The 23,079-nt window shown below is 37.9% G+C and overlaps 1 protein-coding gene across 1 annotated transcript in view; it reads right to left on the bottom strand.

Annotated features, from left to right (window-relative positions):
* EXOC4 (exocyst complex component 4) overlaps positions 1-23,079 on the bottom strand; it is a 643,616-nt gene that overhangs the window by 576,796 nt on the left and 43,741 nt on the right. The window contains exons 4-5 of the mRNA XM_016222252.2: positions 16,253-16,437; positions 7,807-7,916 (exon numbers count right to left, since the gene is read on the bottom strand). Of these exons, the coding sequence (XP_016077738.2) occupies positions 7,807-7,916; positions 16,253-16,437 (295 nt within the window). The remainder of the gene's footprint in view (positions 1-7,806; positions 7,917-16,252; positions 16,438-23,079) is intronic.

Genomic DNA, 23,079 nt, shown 5'->3' on the forward strand with positions numbered 1-23,079 from the left:
ATTTAGAGTACAGGCCAATATCACTTATGAACATCTATGCAAAAATCCTAAATAAAATATTAGAAACAAAATTCAACACCACATTGAGAAAATACACCAAGATCAAGAGGGTTTCTTCTAGGAATGAAAAACTGATTCAATATTAGGAAATCTATTTATATATTAATAGACTTAAAGGTGAAATAGGAAGAAATGGGTAAAAGACAATGCACAAAAGATATATAAAAAAAGGATTTTAAATATAAGAAAAATTGTTCAAACTGACTCATAATCAGAGAAATGCAAATTAAATAATACTATGATACTACGTTTTACCTATGAAATTGGCAAAAATAAAAATTATGACAACATATCCTTTGGCAGAGCCATGAGAAAAACCAGCACACATATGCTGGTGGTGGGAATGCAAACTGCTAGAACTCTTCTGGAGGGGACTTTGGCAATGCCAAAACCACCACCACATATGGATTTACCTTTAGATTGAGTTACCCCTAGTCTAGATATTTACCCTAATGGTACACTAGCAACAATATGAAAATACATATGCATGAAGTTATAAGAGGATGGTTAAACTATGGTAAATTGACACAATGAAGTACTATGCAAGTATTAAAAAATTCAAAATCTCTATGAACTAATATGGAGTGAATTCCAAGAGATACTGAAAAGTACAAAGAGTAAAGTATAGGAAAGTATCTATTGCATCCTACCCTTCATAGAAGGAAGAAAGGTATAAAAAAAGATACATGAAACCTGTATAGTTCTGCAAACCAATGTCACCCCAATAGCTTCCATTTAAAAAAAGATGTATCTGTTCATTTGTGCCAAAAGGAACACAGGAAGGATAAACTAGAAGCTAATGCGATTGATTACCTATACACCTGATGGGTAAAAACATAACAGAAAAATGATTCGCATCTACTTAACATTCTTACATATCATAAGAAATGGCCTAATAAAACAATGAAAACTAGGCAAACGACAACTCACAAAAGACACTCAAATGGTCCACAGATGTGGAAAGATTCTCTGCACCACTAGAAACCAGAGAAATGGAAACTAAAATAACTTAAGCTAAAAAATAAAATAAAATAACACAAACCTGTCACATTTGTAAAAGTCAATTTGCAGAAATTAAAGTCTAGCAAAGCCAATTTAAGGGCAAGAAGTAGAGTAACAAAGCCCATGCATGGCTCAGAGGAATCTACATTGGCACAAACACTTTAAAAAGTCATTTGGCACCCTGGCCGGGTGGTTCAGTTGCTTGGAGTATCATCCAGTGCACCAAGAGGTTCCAGGTTCAATTCCGGGTCAGTGCAAACACCTAGGTCTCGGGTTTGATCCCTGGGTCTGGGTGTGTATGGAAGGCAAATGTTTCTCTCTCACATCGATGTTTCTCTCTTCCCTTCCTCTCTCTCTAAAATCAATAAACACATCTCCGGGTGAGGATTTTTTAAAAAAGAAAAAGCCATTTGGCAAGAATAATTTAAATAATTTGCAATACCCTGAGCTCACTCTCCCTCTCTCTGAGAGAGAGAATGACCCTAAGAATAGGGCTCCCCCGCCTTTAGGCATCATGGCACCTATCGAAAATACAGTGCTCATATAGCACAACTAGGGGAAGTGGAGGTGGCTCCGTGGCTAGAGGATTTCCTAGGAATTCTGACTGCCAAGGCCCACCTGGCTGCCCCAGAGGCTGAGTCAAGGGTTCGGTATCTCTACCTACAACCTATTCCCACAAGATCACTGGTAGGGTAACTGTGTCCTACAGAAATATGGACCAAAATACTCAGTGCCATAGGTTGTTAACAATGAAAAATTAGAAACCACTTATACATTATCTACAGGGAAATGAACAGTGATGTACTTTATAATAACTATAACAGTAGTTAAACATTTTTAATTAGAGCTACATTGTCACATGAAAAAATCCAAAAACTATGATGTTGAGTGAAAAACCCAGGTAGTAGAATGATACATGTTATATCATACAATTGTATGTAAATTATACAATTAAAATTAAGTAAATAAGTAAACTTAGTTATACAATTTACTTAAGACTTAAAGTATTCAAAAGAATAATAGTATGTGTATGTACATATACAAACAACATACAACGTATATTGTTCATATATCATACCCATAAATATATAAACTATATTGTTTTTATACTTACAAATGCATAACATAGTGCACATACACATTCATACACGTAGTAAAAGTACGAAGGAATACAGAAAAAAGATAAAGAATAATTTCAAAACAGCAGTGACCTCTGGAGTAAAGAGAGAGGAAAGGAATTGAGGAAGAATTCACGTAATCACAGGGGGCTTCAAATGCACCTGTAATGTTTTATTTTTTTTAAAAAAAAGAGAATTTGAAGTGAATATGGACAAATATTATGATTTATTAATCTAGTGGGAAGTACATGGAGGTGGTTATATTGATCTCTGATATATGAATAATGTAACATTCCTATTTTATAATACATATTTATAATACATATATGTTTTTTTAATATATCTTTATTGATTTCAGAGAGAGGAAAGAAGAGGGAGAGAGAGAGATAGAAACATCAATGATGAGAGAGTCATTGATCAGCTGCCTCTTGCACACCCCTGACTGGGGATCAAGCCCGCAACCCGGGCATGTGCCCTCACCAGGAATCGAACCCCAATCGCCTGGATCCTAGGTCAACACTCAACCGCTGAGCCACACACGGCCAGGCTATAATATATATTTTTAAATAATTAAAAATTAAACTCTGCCCTTACTTCATTTTTACACTTAGAAATATCTGAACTATTAATTCTATTTTGCCTGCCTTGTATATATCCCTCATTGTACTTAGGATGCAGCACAGAAATCAACGAAGATATTTCATAAGAGTAAATGCAAGATACTTCAGGAACAGTTGATTTAAAATGCCAATGGAGGCCCTGACCTGAGGACAGAAGTAACTCGAAAGGTGTCAGAATATTTTGGAAAACCAGATCTTCATTATTCTAGACATGTGAGTTCCAAAAGGAGAAACTTTACCTCCTTTTATGCTGGGGTTCATAGCTCCCACCCCAAGTAGAGAGAATAGTTTAAATATCAGAACCAAAATTCTCATGATAGATATTAAGTCTCAGAACCAGACTTTATGAAATAAGGCCCTGGCTGGGTACAGTGTCATCCCAATATGCCAAGGTTGCAGGCAGGGTATATACAAGAATCAACCAATGAATGCATAAATAAGCAGAACAACACATCAATGTCTGTCTGTCTCTGTCTGTCCCTCTCCCCCTTCCTCTTGCTCTAAAATTAATAAATAAAATTTTTAAAAAGATTTTTTTTTTTAATGAAATAAAAATGCACACCAAGGAAACAGCAGCAAAAGAAAAAAAGTCATGTAATTTGTGCTCTCTTTATTTTTACTGCTTACTCTATGCTGGAGCCAAAAAGAAAAGACGTAAGAAGTCCAGTTTCATTATAGTTACAAGCACAGCAATCCCAGCAGGAGCATGACTAACATGACTACAGAAGCCACAAATGAAATGCCTGTGTACCCTGGGAGTAATTGCTCAGTCAGAGTGTTCCAAAGGCAGAAGGCCAAATGAAAGGACATACTACGACTCCAAAAGCTTAAAACAACATTTTCCCACAATTATTGGCTTTTCTCCACACTTCTCCCATCCTTCTACCCAAGTTATAGTTGAATTACTACACCTAAATTAGTCATTAGTTTCCCTGAACGTTACAACACACTGTGACTGATGAAAATCATAAGAAAAAGGCTCCCAAAATGCATCCCTACGCATTTAGAGTGGGAACAGCATGAGGCCAGCCCCCAACAATTACCATCTTAGTTGAACCTGGACCAATCACTCAATCTCCCTGGATTAATTTCCATATGTGTAAAGTGAGTTTTTTAAATACTGATTAACTAGAGAGTAAAAGCAGTTTTTCATACATTTTACTAGCATACATGTCTTCTGTGTAAACTACCTGTTCATATTTTTGCCTGTTTTTCTACTAGCTTGTTTTATTCACTTACAGGAGTTCTTTATATATCCTGGATACTTGGTCAGGTAAATGCCAGGCTTTCCATGTGTATGGACTCTTCTGCGAACGGCCCATTATTTGCCATTATTTATTATGCCATTTCTTTTCTTCATTATTAAGTGGGAAAGTTAGCTGGATGCTGGATCATCCTCTGAATGCATTGCTTGTTTCTGCCAATCTGTGTCTTGATTTTGCATTTTATAATTAAATGCTTTTTTAACTAGATGAATACACATATATAATTCTATACAACTTTTATAATAATCTAGATATTTAATAATACACTCAAATATGATAAGATATAAACGTAATAATCCTAATGATAATGACAACATTCCCTGCCCTAACTACCTCCTTGAATGTTGCATCAGCTGAATGATGTAACGTATCTTGCAAACTATAACATGTAAACTACGATAGAAAATCTCTCAAAGAAAGGCACAACTCTACCTCTAAATAAGACATTTGAAAAATGACTCATTCACAGGAATCAAAATTCTCATTTAATTAATAACAATCTTAAAGTTCTCATGAATCATCTCCAACCTTAATTTATGGCACCCCAATGGAAGATCTGTTCTACCCGGGGATCCCCTATCAGAACTCCCTCCATAAAAACATCAGTTGTAATGGATTACGCCCCCAGTTCTACTTTTTCACAGTATGAGAGGGAAGCTTTAAGAGCCTGTGTTAAATTCCCTGCTGAAAATGACATTACTTTCTAGGCTGACCTGCAGAGCGCCTCACAAATAGACTCTGAGGACTTACCGTTCATTATTAAGAATAAGAAAGAGCCTGCCCTTTATTATACTATATTTCACCAGCCTCACACTCTGTGTGTGCTTAGTAACATTCATTTACATCTTCCACATTTATACAATCCCCTTTAATAACATCACCAGATTCTTACAGTCCTAAAGCCTAGAACTGCAATGACTTAAAAAAGACTTCACACACAACTTCAAAAAAGTCAAATTTTTACACATTGGCTCCTAAGGATACCTCAAGTCAGAAAACAGTGCCAAGTGTGATAAGCAGAACAGTGGTCCCAGGAAGATGTCCCTGCCCTCGTCCCCAAAATCAAGGAATGTTACCATACATGGCAAAGGTCAGGGACCTTGAGATTGGGAGAGTATCCAGAACCATCCAGGTGGGAATCAATCTAATCACATGAGTCCTTAAAAAAAGGAAGGAGACAGAAGAGTGGATCACAGAAATGTAACATGAAAAGGACATGACCCACCATCTCCGATTCTGAATGCAGAGAAGGGGACCACGAGGCAAGAGAAAGCAGGAAAAGGCAAGGAAACAAATTCTCCCATAGAGCCTCCAGAAGGAACACAGCCTTGCCCACACCTTCACTTTAGCCCAATGAAACTCATACTGAACTTCTAACCTACAAAACTATACAATGATGAACTTATGTTGTGGCAGCAATAGAAAAGTAATACAAAGAGCACGCCTTGTTTATTTGCAGGAAAACAAACTGAGCACACTGGAGCCCAGCTCCTGATTTGAAATCACAGCTCTACTACTTGTCAGTTGAGTCAACTGAAACCAAGTATTAACCCTCCCTAAGCCTCGGTGTTCTCATCTGCAAAATGAGGCTATTAGTACAGGAAGCCTCACACTTAATGTCTTTGTAGGTTCTTAGACTTCAAGGAAAACAATGTATAACAAAACCAATTTTACCACAGGCTAACTGATATAACAAGAGTTAAGTTCTTAAGGCATCTCATCAACATTACAACAAAACATTAGTCGAAGAGCTGCTACAGTACCTATCTTAAAAGAATGTTGAAGAACTAAGTAAGTTAATTCATGTAAAGCACTTAAAATATTGTTTCACAGTTAGAAGGCACTAAACACATCTTAACTACCGCTATTATTGATTTTAATCAATAATAACTATGAGATCAGTAGTCTTCAAAACAGTCAAGGAAATGAGCCCTTCTAACAATTAAGGTTTGTACACATATCTACAAGCAGTCCACATGAGAGTCCCAGCTCCACTGAACTACAGTGTGCAGTTCTTCAAGAGTCATTCCAATAATTAAGGAAGAGACTGCCAAAGTCCAAGTGTCAACAAGAACTCCACTAAGTGATAACGGCTAACAGGGTCTGACAAAAAAGTGCCCATCAAGAAGTAAGAGCTGTCTTATTAAAAATAATAGATGCTGCAAAATTAGTTTCTACTGAAACTGTCCATAACTGGCATTTTTTCAGCTTATTTGGTATTTATACAGCACTTTTCATTAGCAAACCGGCCCTATCATTTCTTCATAAACAATTAAATTCCTATTTCACTTGGCTATTGACTACGCAACATTTACATAAATTGACATAACCTAGCTAAGCAATGATGATTTACACTATAAAAACACAAAGATATAACTGGTAAATTCCACAAAAATTAGAGGCAAATACAAATCAAATGTATAGGTGTATTTTGTGTTTCATAATTCCACACACTGCAACAGCCAAAAGCAATGTCAAAACTCGAGGAATAGCAACACTATGACAGAAAGAAGGAGAAGACAAAACCTCTGAACACCAGGGAGAGACATGAGAAAAACCTTTGTCAAGCGCCGTGATAAAAATCAGTGTTTGGGGTCTTTTAAAAAATCAGTAACTAAGCAGACTAAAAGAAAAATCTATTATAAAATAATTCCTAGAGTAAAAGCAATAAACTTCAAGATTCCAAGCTTAAATAACCCTAAATTTCATTAAATGATGTTTAAAAGGTAATTAAACATGCCCCAGCAAAAGAAGTATATAGTTAAGCTCTCCTAAAAAAGTACTTTCAATTAGTTGCACAGAATGTATTGATTAAATCCAATAAATTTTTCTACCTTTTGATTATTTCAAGCTCTACAGGACTACAGAACTAGTTTGTATCTGAAAAGCCAAAGATAAATGACCCTATTTCTTGAAAAGGTGTTGAGGAAGGCTGTCAAAGGAAGGTACCTGCAGGGCATCCCATAAAAGACATCCAGTCCCCTTCTCCCCAACCCAGAGGTGCAATAACAGAGCATCTCTTTGCAGATGCCCAGCAGCTCTCCAAGCCAAGCTGAGCTGAATTCTCTGATGGTTAGGTCTGAACCACACCAGAATTCCCCTAAATCTTTGCATCTAGATTCCAAGTACACTCTCCCTCGCCCAACTTTAAATATAGGTCAAAATGGCTCTCCTTTATCTTAATCAACAGAATTTAGGTAGCCCAAGAAGAAACACAAGTACTTTGAGAATATGTCCTCAAAGTGTGGCGGGGGGGGGGGGGGGGGGCGCGCGTGCAGGCACATATGAAGTGAGGAGGCCACTGGAAGATATAGGAGTCAAAATGCAGAAATAAAAGGGTCAAACACTCAAAAGCCCTCAAGGACCATACAGGGGATGTAGTATATGAAACAGCTGGGTCAAAGCTAACAGGAACAATAGAGGTTACAGCAAAAAGGATAACACACACTCCACCAAAAACATTTAAATTCAACTTCAGAAAAGCAAGCAGTGCTGGTCAAATAAAACACACCTACAGCTTGACTCAGCAGGCAGGCCAGATTCGGAGCCAGTTTTCAACCGTGATACACGCAACAGGCCCAACCAATCTTCTTAAACCTTACTCCCTTCTGAGGAAGGCTAAGGGCTCGTGGCGCCCCAGGCACTAGCCTCGGGCCCTGCAGCCCCACAGGCATCCCTAGACCTTTGCCTAGGAGCTGCAGTATACCAAGAAGTGTAGAGGCTGGAGTGTTGAATACTTACCACTTGAGCTTCCAGGAGTTGAAAACTGAGAGGTATCAATAAATTTTCGAGGCGTAGGAAGGTTTGTCACATCAATCAGAGGGACAGGAGAAGCATCTTTCGCAAGGGAGCTGAAGGGAAAAGCAGCAATAGTTACTTACCACCTTCTCCCAAAACAACTTAAGTCTCACTACATGGCGGTCCCTTATCACCTTCTTTCTGTTATGAGACCTCTTTATACTATGACTTCAAATATCTCCAAGAATATTTCCAGTGAAGTGGTGATTGGCTGGGTTATTATATGGGTTCCAAGAATATTTAAATATTTATTATCTTTTCATTCCGATGCAAGGTTAAAAAAAAAGGATGTTAAATTTGTTCTAGATCTTCTGGATGCCACCTTAGAACCAAATTACACCACGCAATTTCAGTACCCTCCTTTGCTTCTGTATTAAATTAATTTACAAGCAAAGAAAGAGCAAATGACACCATATTATGACACCCGAATGAAGGTTTAGCCAGTTAAGCCCAGTCTGATTTGTGCTTTGCAAGCTAAAGGTCTTTGAAATAGTCTGGGAGTTCACTACATTCGCTTTCTTTAAAAGAGGTTCATAAATTTCATCAAGTTGAGAATCACTACAATAACAAATGATGTGAGGAATTTTGAACAGGTTAATTCAGTGTTTGACTATCACCTTTTCCAAAAAGGCCTAGCCCCTCATCTTAGTGATTAACTTTAGAGTCTCCAAAATAAACACATCAATTTTAAATGACACAAAGGCTATAAAAAAAATTTAAAATTTCAAGTTAATTCCCATTTATGGGCATTTGTTAAGTGCAAGAATATAGGCAATGCTAAGGCAAATAACACCTGTGTCTCACCTTCCAGAAACTGGATCATCTAATCACACTGCATTACAACAGAAAAGCTTCTCTAAGTCAAGTCCCAAGGGGAGAGAGGTCAAAGCCATAGAGAATTCCCATCACCCCTTTCCAGTCCTAATACACATCATCTATAAGAGTTGCTATCCCTACAAATGACTCACATAGTGAGTTATAAAGGGAGGGGAGGCAGAGGGAGCAGGGATGAGACCATACCTGCCGCAACACTTTCTCCAGATGTAATCAAAGGATGCGTGCAATTCTGAACATCTGTTCCTCGCCCCTGCCACAGTGATATATCCCCATTTCCCTCCTACACTACTTCTGGAACCAAAATGCTAGGTATGTGTGTATTTTTTTTTTAAATATATCTTTATTGATTTTGGAGAAAGGAAAGGAGAGGGAGATAGAGAGATAGAAACATCAATGATGAGAGAGCCATCAATCAGGCCCGCAACCCGGGCATGTGCCCTCACCAGGAATCGAACCCTGATCACCTGGATCCTAGGTCAATGCTCAACCGCTGAGCCACGCCCGGCCGGGCTGTGTGTATTTTTAAGCTAATAAAAAATAAACATCTTTTCAGAAAACTCTGAAAAGCAAACTTTAGGCTAAAGGGCAAAATTATCATGTAAGGTATTATTTTTATGGAGCGCTGGTAATGTGCGATTCACTGTCCTAGGCCACAAAGATAAAGAACTACAACAGTCATCAAGTTCTTCCTTTTCACTTAATACAGAGAAGGGGGAATTATTACTCAAACAAGTCCTAAGCATCTGCTATGCACTTGGCACTGCATCTACTGCTGAGGATCCCACAATGACTAAGGTAGGAGCTAACCAAACTTAGCACATTTCCAACTACAGGAATCACCTGCAGATTAATGTGAAACCTAAAGTGAAGTATAAGATATAAAAGTAACAGAAACAGCATTTACTAAGAATTGAACTGATACAGTTCCAATAACTCTTTTCCTCCAATATAAGCTGTAACTTCCTATTTGCCTAAACTATCTTAAGAAAATCCGACAGAGCTTTCAAACCCACTAGTTTATGACAACAGTGCCTATCAGATTAACAGACAAACCCATTAGATCATAAATTCATCCATTTATCTTTCATATACTGACTACAGTCTTCTCATTTTTCTTCTCAACGACCTCATCTGTTACCTGCATTTTACTCACAGTTGGGAAACCAGCTCTATATATCTCCCCAACTCTGATATACAACTGCCCAAGAGCAGAGGGTACTGTTGATGTTTATGGGGCTGCTACTGAGTAAATAAGAAAAAGTTCATTTCAATTTTAAATAAGAAAAATATATGATACATTTTATAAATATTTCCATAACAAAAGTGGAGGAGTTATTTTTAAGCACTGATAAACGAAGGTGTCAATTAGAGGGAAAATTCAAGTGTATGGCTGGAATGCTGCCTGCCAAGCCTAGGAATGAAGCAGATCAGTTAGTACATATGTGTGTGCACATATGTGTGTGTGTGTGCGCACCCCTATATATATATATATATATGTGTATATGTGTGTATATATATATATATATATTACTCTATAAACACAGATGTGCACATGATTCACTTTAGATCAAAGCCTATCATTATTTTCTCAGTTTTAAGCTAAAAATATATTTTCGTTAAATATAGGGTAACAAATAGCTTGCCATGTTAACTTTGAAAAAATAACCTGCTGAGTTTATTACCAGGGCCAGAAGGGCCCTCAAACTCCATCAATAAACTTTCAGAAAGTCAATTTACTGCAAAACTATTTTCATAGACTCATCTCTCTTTCTAAAATTTTCCCTTGGGCTTCAATTTTCTCCTTTATGAACACTAACCCAAAGGCAAGTCACTCTGCAAATGACTTTTAGTTTTTCTCTTGTTCTTTTATGGAAGGACTTAATCTCAAGAGTGCAAGAGAAAGGGGCACACCCACTCACTCAGTTGCTACAGACAAGAAGCTCAGCAGAATGGTAGGTGCCACTATAGAATATCACACCTAAATAGCACATAGCTCAGTTTCCACTTCAGACAGTAGAAAGAAGTCTGTTCTCACCATACACCAGCAATAAAGTTCAGAGGTATTAAATAATTAGTACCTTCAAAAGGTTTTGTATCTCTCAGAGGGAAGTATTTTTTATAACAAACAAAATCAAAATTAGATTGTTCTTTTCAAGTTTCCAATTAATATGAATAATCTGAACTGCCTTATTTTTTTTTAATGTTTTTTTTTTTTTAATTGACTTGAGAGAGGAAGGGAGAGGGGGAGAGAGAGCAACATCAATGTGAGAAACATGGATTGGCTGCCTCCTGCACACCCCCTACTGGGGATCAAGCCCACAACTCAGGCATGTGGGCTTTTTGGGGGGGGAGGAAATACTGATAGTTTTGTGGGGGTTTTTTTAAAATACATATGCTTACAAATTTTTATTTTAAATCCATTCAGAATCATTCATAGCTGAGTTGAAAAAGACAGCTGATGGACGTAAGACCATCTCCCCCAAATTACTGATTGTATACTGTGATAAAATGTGATTTGCTATTAAATAACCACATGGTAGCAGAAAAGAAAAGTATAAAGCAAATTAAACTACTCCAAGAAAACAGTCCCTACCACAACCATCCCAAGAACTTTCTGGCTGTTAACCATCTATCCAGTTAGTAAGGAGCTACTTCTAAATGTGTTTCATTTCAATATTTCAAGCCATGAAAAGTTTGGGTTTGTTTTTTAAATAAGGATTAGAAGTGCTAACAGCTTATTAAACATTTGCTTTTTAATTAGAACTTATTTCTGTTCCTTCACTTAGTAATAAATATGTCCAACTATGTCCAAAATTTACAGCAACAGCTCATTTGGTTGACTTTATTGTCAAACTAAAACTTGACAGAGGTGAGTTGAACTTTAAGTTGTAAATCTAGTAACTAATATATTCACCACTATAACACCAACAGCTGGCACACTACCTGCCAAAGAGCAAGTGCTAGTAAAAGTTTGTTAAATCAAACTGAGTTGAGAAGTATTTGTCAAAGATAATATGCCCCTAGTAAGAAAATTTAACGGCCGAATGAAACAGGAATGGCTGGCGCAGTAATTTTCTACAGTTCTAAGATCTGTCAGAACATACAGAAAGAATAATGAATGATTCAGAGGGCATAAAAGTCAAAAACAATCAGGGTCTCAAATAACAGACCAAGAGTTAAGTACATGTAATACAAAGTAAAGTGAAGCTAAAGTCTAAGCAAAGAGGAAAAAGCCAGAGGGAAAAACTGGACAGTAATAGAAAGAAAACAGCCATATGAAAAAAAAAATTAAAAGAGAAAATAAGCAGCAAATAATACAATGGGGTCAAGGTCACTCTTTACATACCCAGAGACAAATATGGACACCAAAATCCATGAGTCTGAAACTTTCTCCTCCATGAACTAGAGAGCATCCAAGAAAGCAAGGTTGTTCAAGTATTAACTCAGGATGCATGCAATAAATAAAAGGATTAACTATTTAAAAAATAACTTTTTATTGATTTTATCTGCTTATAAGGTATTAAGAATTCTTTTTTAAAAATACGAAAAATAATCTACTATTATAATTTTGGCATATGGCCCTTCCAAAACATTTAACACAACAAAGTCTCTGACTGCACATTCATCCCTGCTGCTTACACACACACACACACACACTCTCTCTCTCTCTCTCTCTCTCTCTCTTTCCAGGTAAATTCTTTTTCAACGTTCTTTGGATAATCCTGTATAGAATTTTAAATCCTAGTCTTTCCCCATTTTGCCATTTCATTCAAAATTATCTTCAAAAGCATCCTTAATACGTGTGTTGTTATTAAAGTAATAATACATGCCCATGATGAGCATACTCACAAGGCAGAGGGTAAGGGGTGAGTCCTTCTTTCCTATTCCCCATTTCCATTCCCAGCTCCCACAGGTAATCCCTTTTATCAGTGTTTCAGCAATATCCTTTCAGGAATCTTCCATACAAATACACTTATATCTACATATAAAGGATACAGATTTAAGTATACATCATTTCAATTCTTTTCAACTTCTACTTCAAAAACATCTGTTCTTTATATGTGTGTGCTTTCACGTGATTTCTTTTCTCTGGCAGAAGAAACTTGTTGGGTGTTTGGGTGTTTGTTTTTTGATACCAACAATCGGAACAGTCTTTGTACTGGAGAGACTCTCCATTGTCCAGGTCAAAGCAAAACAGAAAGAGGACAGTACTTCCTATTATGGAAGTTGAAGGAGACCAGACATATCCCAGGCTCAACAAACTGAATGCTTCTACCCAGGACTTTGAATCTTGAGGAGATGAAGAAAAGATTCAGGGACATTTAGAGATCATTTAACCGAGAGTTAAAAATCAGGCAATTGTAGGCATGGTACCAGCAGCCCAGCAACCCAACCAGACAGAGCCTTCCCATGACCGGTCTATGATGTGAGCTCAGCGTCATCCCCCTTGGTCCCTCGGTCCCTCCTGGGTTTTAGAGCCTGATCATACAGACTTCCTTCTCTTAGCTTCTGTGACCTACCTGATAACTTTCCACTAAGTTCCTTCCTTGTTTTAGTTACCAGGACTGACTCCTGCTATTTGCAGTCAAGAACACTGGCTAATACATCAACCTCTGCAGCAGACAATATGTCTTACTTGTTCTGTCTTCTCTAGTGATTTTTCAGTACAGAAATCGTTAAATACACATATCTAGGTTAATATACACAAATCTCAATGAATTAAACACATTTTCTCTAATTATTAAAATCCAAAATAAAACAGCTTCTGACTCCTTTCTATCTCCTGCCTATCCAAATTTCCCAGTGTCTACTAACAATGTTGAGATATAAATCCTGTTTATTATTACATAGTCTTCTTTGACCACATACACCTCTTTCTTTATCACGTATTTTTTACTGAAATATATTTGACATATAGATTATGTACATTTAATGGGTACAACATGTTAATTTGAAACATTTATATGTTGTAATATGATTGCCATTGCAGTGATAATTAGTACCATATTTTTTAAAGAAATAGAACAAAAAATGCATCAGATTTGTATGGAACCACAAAAGACCCCGAATGGCCAAAGCAATCCTGAAAAAAAAGAACAAAGCCAGAAGTATCACACTACCTGACTTCAAATTATACTACAGAGCAACGATAATCAAAACAGCCTGGTACTGGCAGAAAAACAGACACACGGGACAATGGAACAGAACTGAGAGCCAGAAATAAAACCACGTATGTGGTCAAATAATTTCTTACAAAGGAGCCAAAAACATACAGTGGAGAAAAGGAAGCCTCTTCAATAAATGGTTCTGGGAAAATTGGAAAGAACATACAAAAGAATAAAACTAGACTGCTGTTAAACCTTTTTCAAAAATAATTTTCAGCTAATATTTTTGATCTTGTAAAAATAGATTTGTCAGTTATTTATATGTAAATTTAGATATTTAATGGTGTTTAGTCCTTGCAGTAGTTATAAATTACCTACAACTTTATTGTTCATGTTGCTGAATTTCATTTATATCTCAGAGTTCATCACTGAGTATTCTCCTCAGAAAATAAGTGATTTAATTTCTGTTAATTTATATCTGAGAATGTCTCTTTGCTACCCATGCATATCAATGTCCATTTAGTTGAGTATAGATATCCTTGGCCCCAAATCATCCCCATTCAACACTGTCAATTTGGCTCTGTATCTGCTGTATCTTGGCATTTTCTGGTCAGCAAATCCTGGTGTACCTGATTTTTACTCCTTTCTGTGGATGAGTACTAAGTTAACTGTACAAAACAGAAGACTCAAATAATAGTGGCCTGAGTAAAACAAAGGTTTTCCTTCCTGTTATATAAAAGATTTAACTTATGCAGGGCTATAATAGAGGACTCATGTCATTAAAGAGATTACAATGTGGCTTCCATCCTGAAGGTTCCCTCATGTCTAAGATGGATTGATGGCACTAATCCATGTCCCACATGGGAAGTAAATGAAGGAACATGAGGGGTAAAGGAGTGAGCATAGCAATTTGATTGGCACCTTTAAAGAATTTTCCTATGAGCACTGATTCAACAGCTTGCAAGCAGAAGTCTCACTGATTTTAGCTACATAGGAGTCTAGAAAGCATAGCCTTGTAGCTGGGCATATGGCCACCAGGAACAAAATAAAGCCACTGTTAAAAATGAAGAAGGGGAGAATCGATATTAGGTGGGCAAATAACTCTCTGTCACAACAGATAACATCAATTTTCTTCCTAGCACTTACAGAATTTGCTTTTGAAATTCATAAAAATTTTTGGATCATATCTAAGAGTAACTTTTTTCATTAATTTCATCTTGAATTGATTTGCAGATCAAAGGCTTTTTATTCTCTTCAAATAGGTTTCTTTACTTACACTCTAAGTATTGCTTCTGCCATAACAAAATATGGCAGACTGAGTGGCTTAAACAAACAGAAATTTATTTCCTCACAGTTCTGGAGGCTAGAAGTCCAAAATTCAAGGCGCTGGCAGAGTTGGTTCCTTCTGAGGCCTCTCTCCTTGGCTTGTAGATGGCCAAGTTCCTAAGCACTGTCCCCACCCACCCCTACTCTCCACTAAGGTGCTAACAGTTATTCTGTTCAGATCCAGTGCTGAAGTTAAGTCTCAGGTATATAACCCCTAGAGCAATTTGTGTGGCTGGCAGGTTTTCTAATGCCCATATGCGGGTAAGGGACAGAAACGCCTCTTTCTCTGGCAGTGTCTCCAACTAACCTGAAGCATCACACACAAGTCGGCAGGTTCTGTTTAAATAGGACAGGACTTTAAAGATTTCATTACCAGCATGCACTGCTCCCAGTGCTCCTCTTGTCTACAGCTAATGAAAGGGTGTGAACAAGTATGTTGCAGTAGATAGTGCTAAACTGCCCTCTGAAAGACCTTACGGCTACTTTAAAGGAATCTTGGAAGGACATGACACGCACAGCTCTCTGCTACATGTTAACGATGCCAATGTTCTACTGCCTTAACTGCCTTAAGATCTGGTCTACTCCCTACCAGGTCTACACTAACCTAATGAATCTCTTGAGTCCACTCCAGGCCCTTCAATAGAGGGCTCTCCCAAACTCTTCCAGAAAGAGGATTGTCTACAATCCTCTAGCTAAATACAACTAAATTCTTTGTAAGTAACAAAGAATCTTGTAACTCCAGTTCATACAGCTATATTTCTTAATTAGGTTGACTTCACTATCCAGTTTAAGGATTTTCTTTCTCTTCCTTCAGAGATAAACCAAAGTATCTCTGACCCAGGTTATTAGAGACCCACAGCAAATGTTTCTTACGTAACTTTATGTAAGAGGACCATAATACTCCTTATGTATCTTTACATAAGAGGGCCATAATAAACATGCAATAAAGAAAAGAACAAACTTTGAATGCCAGCCTTTAAGAACAGGGAGTATTTCCAAAGACAGTATAGTATATTAAAAAGAGAAGTAAAATAAACAACAGCAATGTTCTGGGAAATGAATAAAATTCCTTAGACTCCTACACTGCCTCAGCACACTGCGCGGAGAGCCCGGGAACCCACCGCATTCTCCCTTTGTCCTTGTTACGCTGCGCAACTCGGCTGGTGGATTTGATGTACAGGTGCCGGTGCAGTTCATCTATGAGAACCAAGTGCAGGTTCATCTTCTTGCTGTGAAGCTCCAGCCTCAGGTCACTCAGTCCCTCCACCTGGAGCAGGGGGCCCTCCAAAGATAGGACTGCTGACACCTGAAAAGGATGGAAAAACAATTAAGTACAATAACTAAATAATCTAGCCATGTTATAAATAAAAAGGACTACTTTTTAAAAGATACTGTCAAAAGAGAATTTATGAAGACCTAATAAGCCTACATCAGACTTTGAAGAGTGCAGTAGCCCCCCTTATCCGCAGTTTCACATTCAGCAGTTTCAGTTACCTATGGTCAACCCAGGTCGAAAAATATTAAATGGGAAAATTCCAGAAATAAACAACTCTTAAGTTCTAAACTGTATGCTTTTCTGGTTAGTGTGAAGAAATCTCACACCATTCAGGTCTATCCCACCCTGGACATGAATCATCCCTTTGTTCAGCATATCCACACTGTATACACTACCTGCCCTTTAGTCACTTGGTAGCCATCTCAGATATCAGATCAATATCACGGTATCACAGTGCTTATGATAAGTAATATTGTGATAAGTAATCCTTATTTTGCTTAACAATGGCCCCAACGTGCAAGAGCAGTGATGCTGACAATTTTAAATATGCCACAAAGAAGCCATAAAGTGCTTCCTTTAAGTGAAAAGGCAGAAGTTCTCAACTTAATAAGAAAAAAAATGCTTACTTAGACTGCTAAAATCTATGGTAAGAACAAATCTTCTTCTGTGGAAGAGCCTAATTTATAAATTAACCTTTATAACACGTGTGCATCTAAAGGCAGAAACATAGTACATACAGACTTCAGTACTATCCACAGTTTCAGGTATCTACTGGGGGTTTGGAAACATATGCCCTGTGAATAAGGGGTGACTAATGCACAATGTAGAAAGCCCTAGCTCTGCCTTTGAATGACTTAACAACTGAGACACAGAATGCTGAAGAAAACAATCTTAATAAAGATAAACATAAAGGCATCTAAAGTACCACAGCAAAGCCATACATACAATTTATTCCCACATACATTGCCTATCAATAGACACAAGTTTAATGATCTCCCCAATTAAAATGATTATAGCATTCAAAAAAGATGGCGGTGGGTTGAGTGAAAGTTACACTGACACTCCCCTGGGACCAAACTGGAATTACAACAAATATATAGAAAAACCAGCCTGAATAATCAACCACAGCTGAAGACGAGCTGGAGAGCACCTTTATCACCGAGGAAAAGTGGAGACCACATAGAGACTGGTAGGAAGTGCGGAAGCGCTAGAGGGCTGGCTGGGCTCCCACAGGCAGCAGCTGAAGGTCCCGAGGGACATCTCAGCTGTGGGGGTTCCCACTGAGGACTCTGGGGCTTAAGCCCCAGGCTGGGCTTCCCAGCCAAGAGCACCAGAGCTGAGAAAGATGCCCACATAACTGGCTGTGAAAAGCAGCTGGGTTTCTGTCTGCCAGAGAGAGGCAGCTAGAATTGCAGGCACCCTCTTAAAGAGCCAATGCACAAAGTTTCGTGTGTGGCCACTCACCTTGGGCTCCAGCAGAGGGAGGGCAGAGCAGACTGGAGCTGTGTGAGGAGAATCTAGGATTGTGTGCTCTGGAGACAGAGCTCAGAAGGCACCCCTCTGGATTCTTGGGTGAAATCATTCCCCCATACTACAGAGGACATCTTTCTCAGACAGACATTTTGCTGCTTTTGCCTGGGGAGGGAAGCAACTGCCCCACCCTGCTGAAAACCTCTCGCCCTACCCAGAGGAGTTTCTACAGCCTGAGGCTCATTAAGACAATCAGATTAATCAGCCTATAGGCAGAGGCAGACCTCAGGGTGCTTTGAGTCTTTGCCTAATCTACTTCTGGACCTGGGCCTTGGAAAAACAGACTTTGGTGTGCATCTTGGTCCTGTCCAAATGCACCCAGCCCCAGCAAACAAGATCTCAAGCCGAGGCTTGTTGATAGCTCCAAACAGGGTACTTAGGGCCAGTGACAAACTGCGTCTGACACTGGCCTGCACAAGAAACTCTCCAAAAAGACTGAGAGTCCTAGCAGGCCTACCTAAAACATAGAAACAAACCCAAACAGGCAGCCAAAATGGGGAGACAAAAAAACAAGCCCCGCCCGGCTGGGCGTGGCTGAGCGTCTACCTAGGATCCAGGCAATCTGGGTTCCATTCCCGGTCAGGGCACATGCCCGGATTGTGGGCTCAATCAATGACTCTGTCATCATTGATGTTTCTATCTCCCTCTCTCCCTCTCCTTTCCTCTCTCTGAAATCAATAAAGATATATTTAAAAAAAAAAAAAAAGCCCCAAAACAAAGAACAAAAGAATTCTCCAGAAGAAGAGCTAAATGAAATGGAGATAAGCAATCTCTCACATATAGGGTTCAGAATACTGATTGTAAGGATGCTCAACAGCATGAAAAGGATATGGAAATGATGAAGGAAATTAAGAATGACATAGCAGAAATAAAGAATACATTGGAAAGAATACACAGCAGATTAGAGGAAGCTGAGGATCGGATCAGTGAATTAGAAGACAGGGTGGAAAAAAATCACTCAATCAGAGATCCAAAAAGAAAAAACAATTACAAAACAGGAGGGCAGTTTAAGGGAACTGTGGGACATGAAATGTAACACGTAACAATATTCTCATCATAGTAGTGCCAGAAAAGGTTGAACATAAACAAGGGTTAGAGTACCTGTTTGAAGAAATAATGGCTGAAAACTTCCCTAACCTGGTCAAGGAAAAAGTCACACAAGTTCAGGAGGCACAGAGAGTCCCAAGCAAGAAGAATCCAAAGAGGTTCATGCCCAGACACATCATAATTAAAATGCAAAAAATTCAAGAAAAAGAGAGAATATTAAAAGCAGCAAGAGAAAAGCAATCTATTACCTACAAAGGAGCTCTCATAAGGCTGTCAGCTGACTTCTCATCAGAAACTCTACAGGCCAGAAGGGAATGGCATCAAATATTCAAGGTAATGCAAAAGAAGGATCTGAAACAAGACTACTCTATCCAGGAAGACCATCATTCAAGATAGGTGATGAAATAAAGAGCTTCTCAGACAAAAAAAGGCTAAAGGAGTTTATCACCACCAAACCAGCATTGCAGGAAATATTAAAGGGACTGCTAGAAGAAGAACTAGAGAAACATAGGCATAAAGAATTAAAATGGCAATAAATAAGGACCTATCAATAATAACCTTAAGGACTTTAAGGGAGAGACCAACAGCAATACAGTCATAGTTGTGGACTTGAACAACCCACTGACTTCACTGGATAGATCTTCCAGACAAAAAGTCAACACAGTGTCTCTAAACAGCACACCAGATCAGATGGATTTAACTGATATTTACAAGACATTCCACCCCAAAGCTGCAGAATATACATTTCTCTCAAGTGCACATGGGTCATTCTCAAAGACAGACCACATGCTAGGACACAAGTTCTCTACAAGTTCAAGAAGATTGAAATCATATCAAGCATCTCAGATCACAAGGGCATGAAATTAGAAATCAACTACAGTAAAAACATTCAAAAAAAAACACACATACAGGCTAAATAACATGTTATTAAACAATGAATGGGTTACTAATAAGATCAGGAAAGAAATCAAAAACTTCCTGGAAACAAATGAAAATGAACATACAACCCCAAATCTATGGGACACCGTGAAAGCAGTCCTAAGAGGGAAGTTCACAGCACTACAGGCCTACCTCAAAAAGCTAAAAAACTTTTAGTAAACTATCTACACCTACAATTTAAAGAATTAGAAGCTGTCCAGACCAGGGCTTTTGTTTGCTGGAAGTTTTTTTTATTACTGATTTGATTTCATCAGTTGTTATTGGCCTGTTCAGGTTTTCTGATTCTTCTTGATTCAGTTTTATATTCTCTCACTCATATGTGGAATCTAATAAACAAAACAGACTGAGGAATAAAATAGATCCAGAGACATAGAAGCATGGAACAAACAGACTGATGAATCTCAGTGGGAAAGTCGGGGTGGGGGAATGGGTAGGGAGGGATTAATCAAAGAACTTATATGCATATACCATGGACACAGACAACAGTGTGGGAAGGCTGGCGGGGGGGTTGGGGGGGGATGCAGGTTGGAGGGGATCAATGGGGAAAAAAGGGGAATATCTAATACTTTCAACAATAAAATTTTTTTTTAAATGATTATAGCATTCATAATCTCACAAGAATTCCTTGTATTAATGGTTTAAATCAACTGTCAAAGCTAGCCCTTTAAGACTAAATAGAAGCACACTAAAAATTTTTAAATAATTCTTATGACGATCATGAATCAGAGCCTGGTTAGCCTGAGTCTAAGTGTGTCTACATAAAGTCAGTCTCCCTCTCACTCCTTCTCATGTACACATACACACAGAGGTCAATGCAATTTTCACATGAATGCTACAAGCAGATAATAGCATTCATCACTACTCCTTGGCCTAACCCAGTTTGAGAGGAGAAAGGGGATTTGAACAGTGAACAGAAGATAGACTCTGGAAAGGGAGATACTCCTAGTATAAAGTGCAATTTGGGAGATTTTTAAGACAAAATGGAATGGATGAATAAAAATGATATAGGAATACCTACAACAAATGCAGATGATAAGGAGGGACTCAGGGAACCTGGAGCAATTCATTTGGAAACCAAGTATATACGTTTCAAATGAAAAAAATAGCATGTATGACCTGATCCCATTTTCCATGTATATGAAATTATATTTATTTTGTTATGAATCAAGATCTTATATATTTTTAGTGAAAAAACAAAGTGAAGAGAATATTCTCAGTACTATTCCTTGAGAGAACAAAAGGGGGAGGTAGAGAAATACAAAAAATGCAAATGTAATAACAACAACAACAACAGAGAAGAGATAACTACAAGCTGAGCTCAGGGAAAAGAACACTACACCAAGTTCCCTGAATGGATTAATGTGCTATGACTACTACCTGCTTAGGTTATACTTCTAAATATTCCTAGTATGTACAAATAAAGGCACTAACTAATAATACTTCAGGGTAAAAACATTAAATGTACTTATGCAAATAAACATGCCCTTAAAAAATAAAGCCTTTAGACAAAAGCAACAGACAATGGAGGCAATGAAACACACCGGTGATAAGTGTTGAGCAGAGATCTAAACCAATATACACAGTCATGGAGGAGCTTGTGGACGGTGAATATAGACAGCTTGGGAGCTGCCAAATGCAAACCTGCCTGAGAAGGGGAGGAAATGCAATGGCATGCCCACAAACACATCACTTGTTTTGTGATATGCTATAATCAAATGTCAGCAGCAAATAGGTTTCCTTAAGTTAACCAAGAAAGAATCAGGGAATGAAAGAGTGACAAGCCCTGGGCCAGCTCACCCTCCGAAGCCCGCCAGTTCATTTTCATGCTGACTTGCAACTGCCCCCGCTACGAGAGCCCCTGGGCCTGTGCAAGCTGCCAGCAATTCCAAATAGAAAGGCAGCCTGGCAAAATGACCAGTGTCCCCAAGGAGGAAAAACAACAACAAATGCATTCACACTTATGCTCTAAAATGGATTTTAACTTAAGTTTGTAGCAGAGAAATGAGGATGCAGTAACCTTCAGTGGCATCGAAATTCAGAAAATGGAAAATAATTTGGTAAACCACTGGTCCATCATGTAGCTTTATCCCTTAAGGCAATTAAATCCAGTGGAGATATTTAAGCTTAAAAATCACCCACTGCACATCCACACTTGATTTGTTTGTAGGAATCTGCATGAAGATTTTCAATCCAAACAGCTCAAGTTCCAAATACAAAATTATATGACAATGTCAACTTTCAAAGCCACTTAACTAAAAATTTTTTAACATGTAGGTAAAACACTTAGCCCAGTACCTGGGACATACTGAGTGTTCTCTGAAATTATTTTTAATAGAACCTTTTTATCCTGTAAACAAAGAAATCTCAGAAGGTATTTTCAAAATGCTTTAATGCAGCATTTTCAGTAAAGTGTTGTTTCCTTCATAGAACCTTTATAACCATATAGATAACAAACTTTCTGAATATGTTCCATTGACCCAAAATACAAGAATACAAATACAATTCACACACACACACAATCCAGAGCTGTCTTAGAATTTCAAAGATTTGCATACCTTACCACAAGAATAGAAAATATTGTCTCTCGTTTCTATATGAAAATGCAATACTTTATTTTCTGTCCTTCACTTATTTAAAGTCTACTTATAAAGCTATAATTATGGAAGCTAGGCATAGTCACTGTCTTCCCCCTATTCTACCCTTACTAAGTGGTACTCAAACCAACTTGAAGATAATAGTCCTCAATGCAACATTTGGTCTCTAGAACACCAGTTTAGAAACCTGACATTTATCTTATCTTGCTTTAAGTAGCCTGTACCATAAAATTCACACATAAAGAAAAACTTGGTGAGGCAGCAGTCAACTCAGCAACCATCACTGATGGTTAATTCTGTTGTCCTAGGGGTCTGGCTTCCAGGCATTTACTGACATTAAGGCTTCACTAGAAGAGAAATCTATTTACATTTATAAATGAGCATCACTACTATCAAAAATACAACTAAACATTTTTTTTAAGGCATAAGAAATGGTTATTTCATAAGTTATTTCACCGTTTTCTAAATGTAATGACTTCAGAGCACTTTTAAAATAACACACTGATGAAACATCAACAGGAATTCAAGAGATGCAATTAAATCAAAGCAACAGCAAATGGTC

The sequence above is a fragment of the Miniopterus natalensis genome, chromosome 10, assembly GCF_054644295.1.
Source record: "Miniopterus natalensis isolate mMinNat1 chromosome 10, mMinNat1.hap1, whole genome shotgun sequence".
NCBI classification, from domain to species: Eukaryota; Metazoa; Chordata; class Mammalia; order Chiroptera; family Miniopteridae; genus Miniopterus; species Miniopterus natalensis.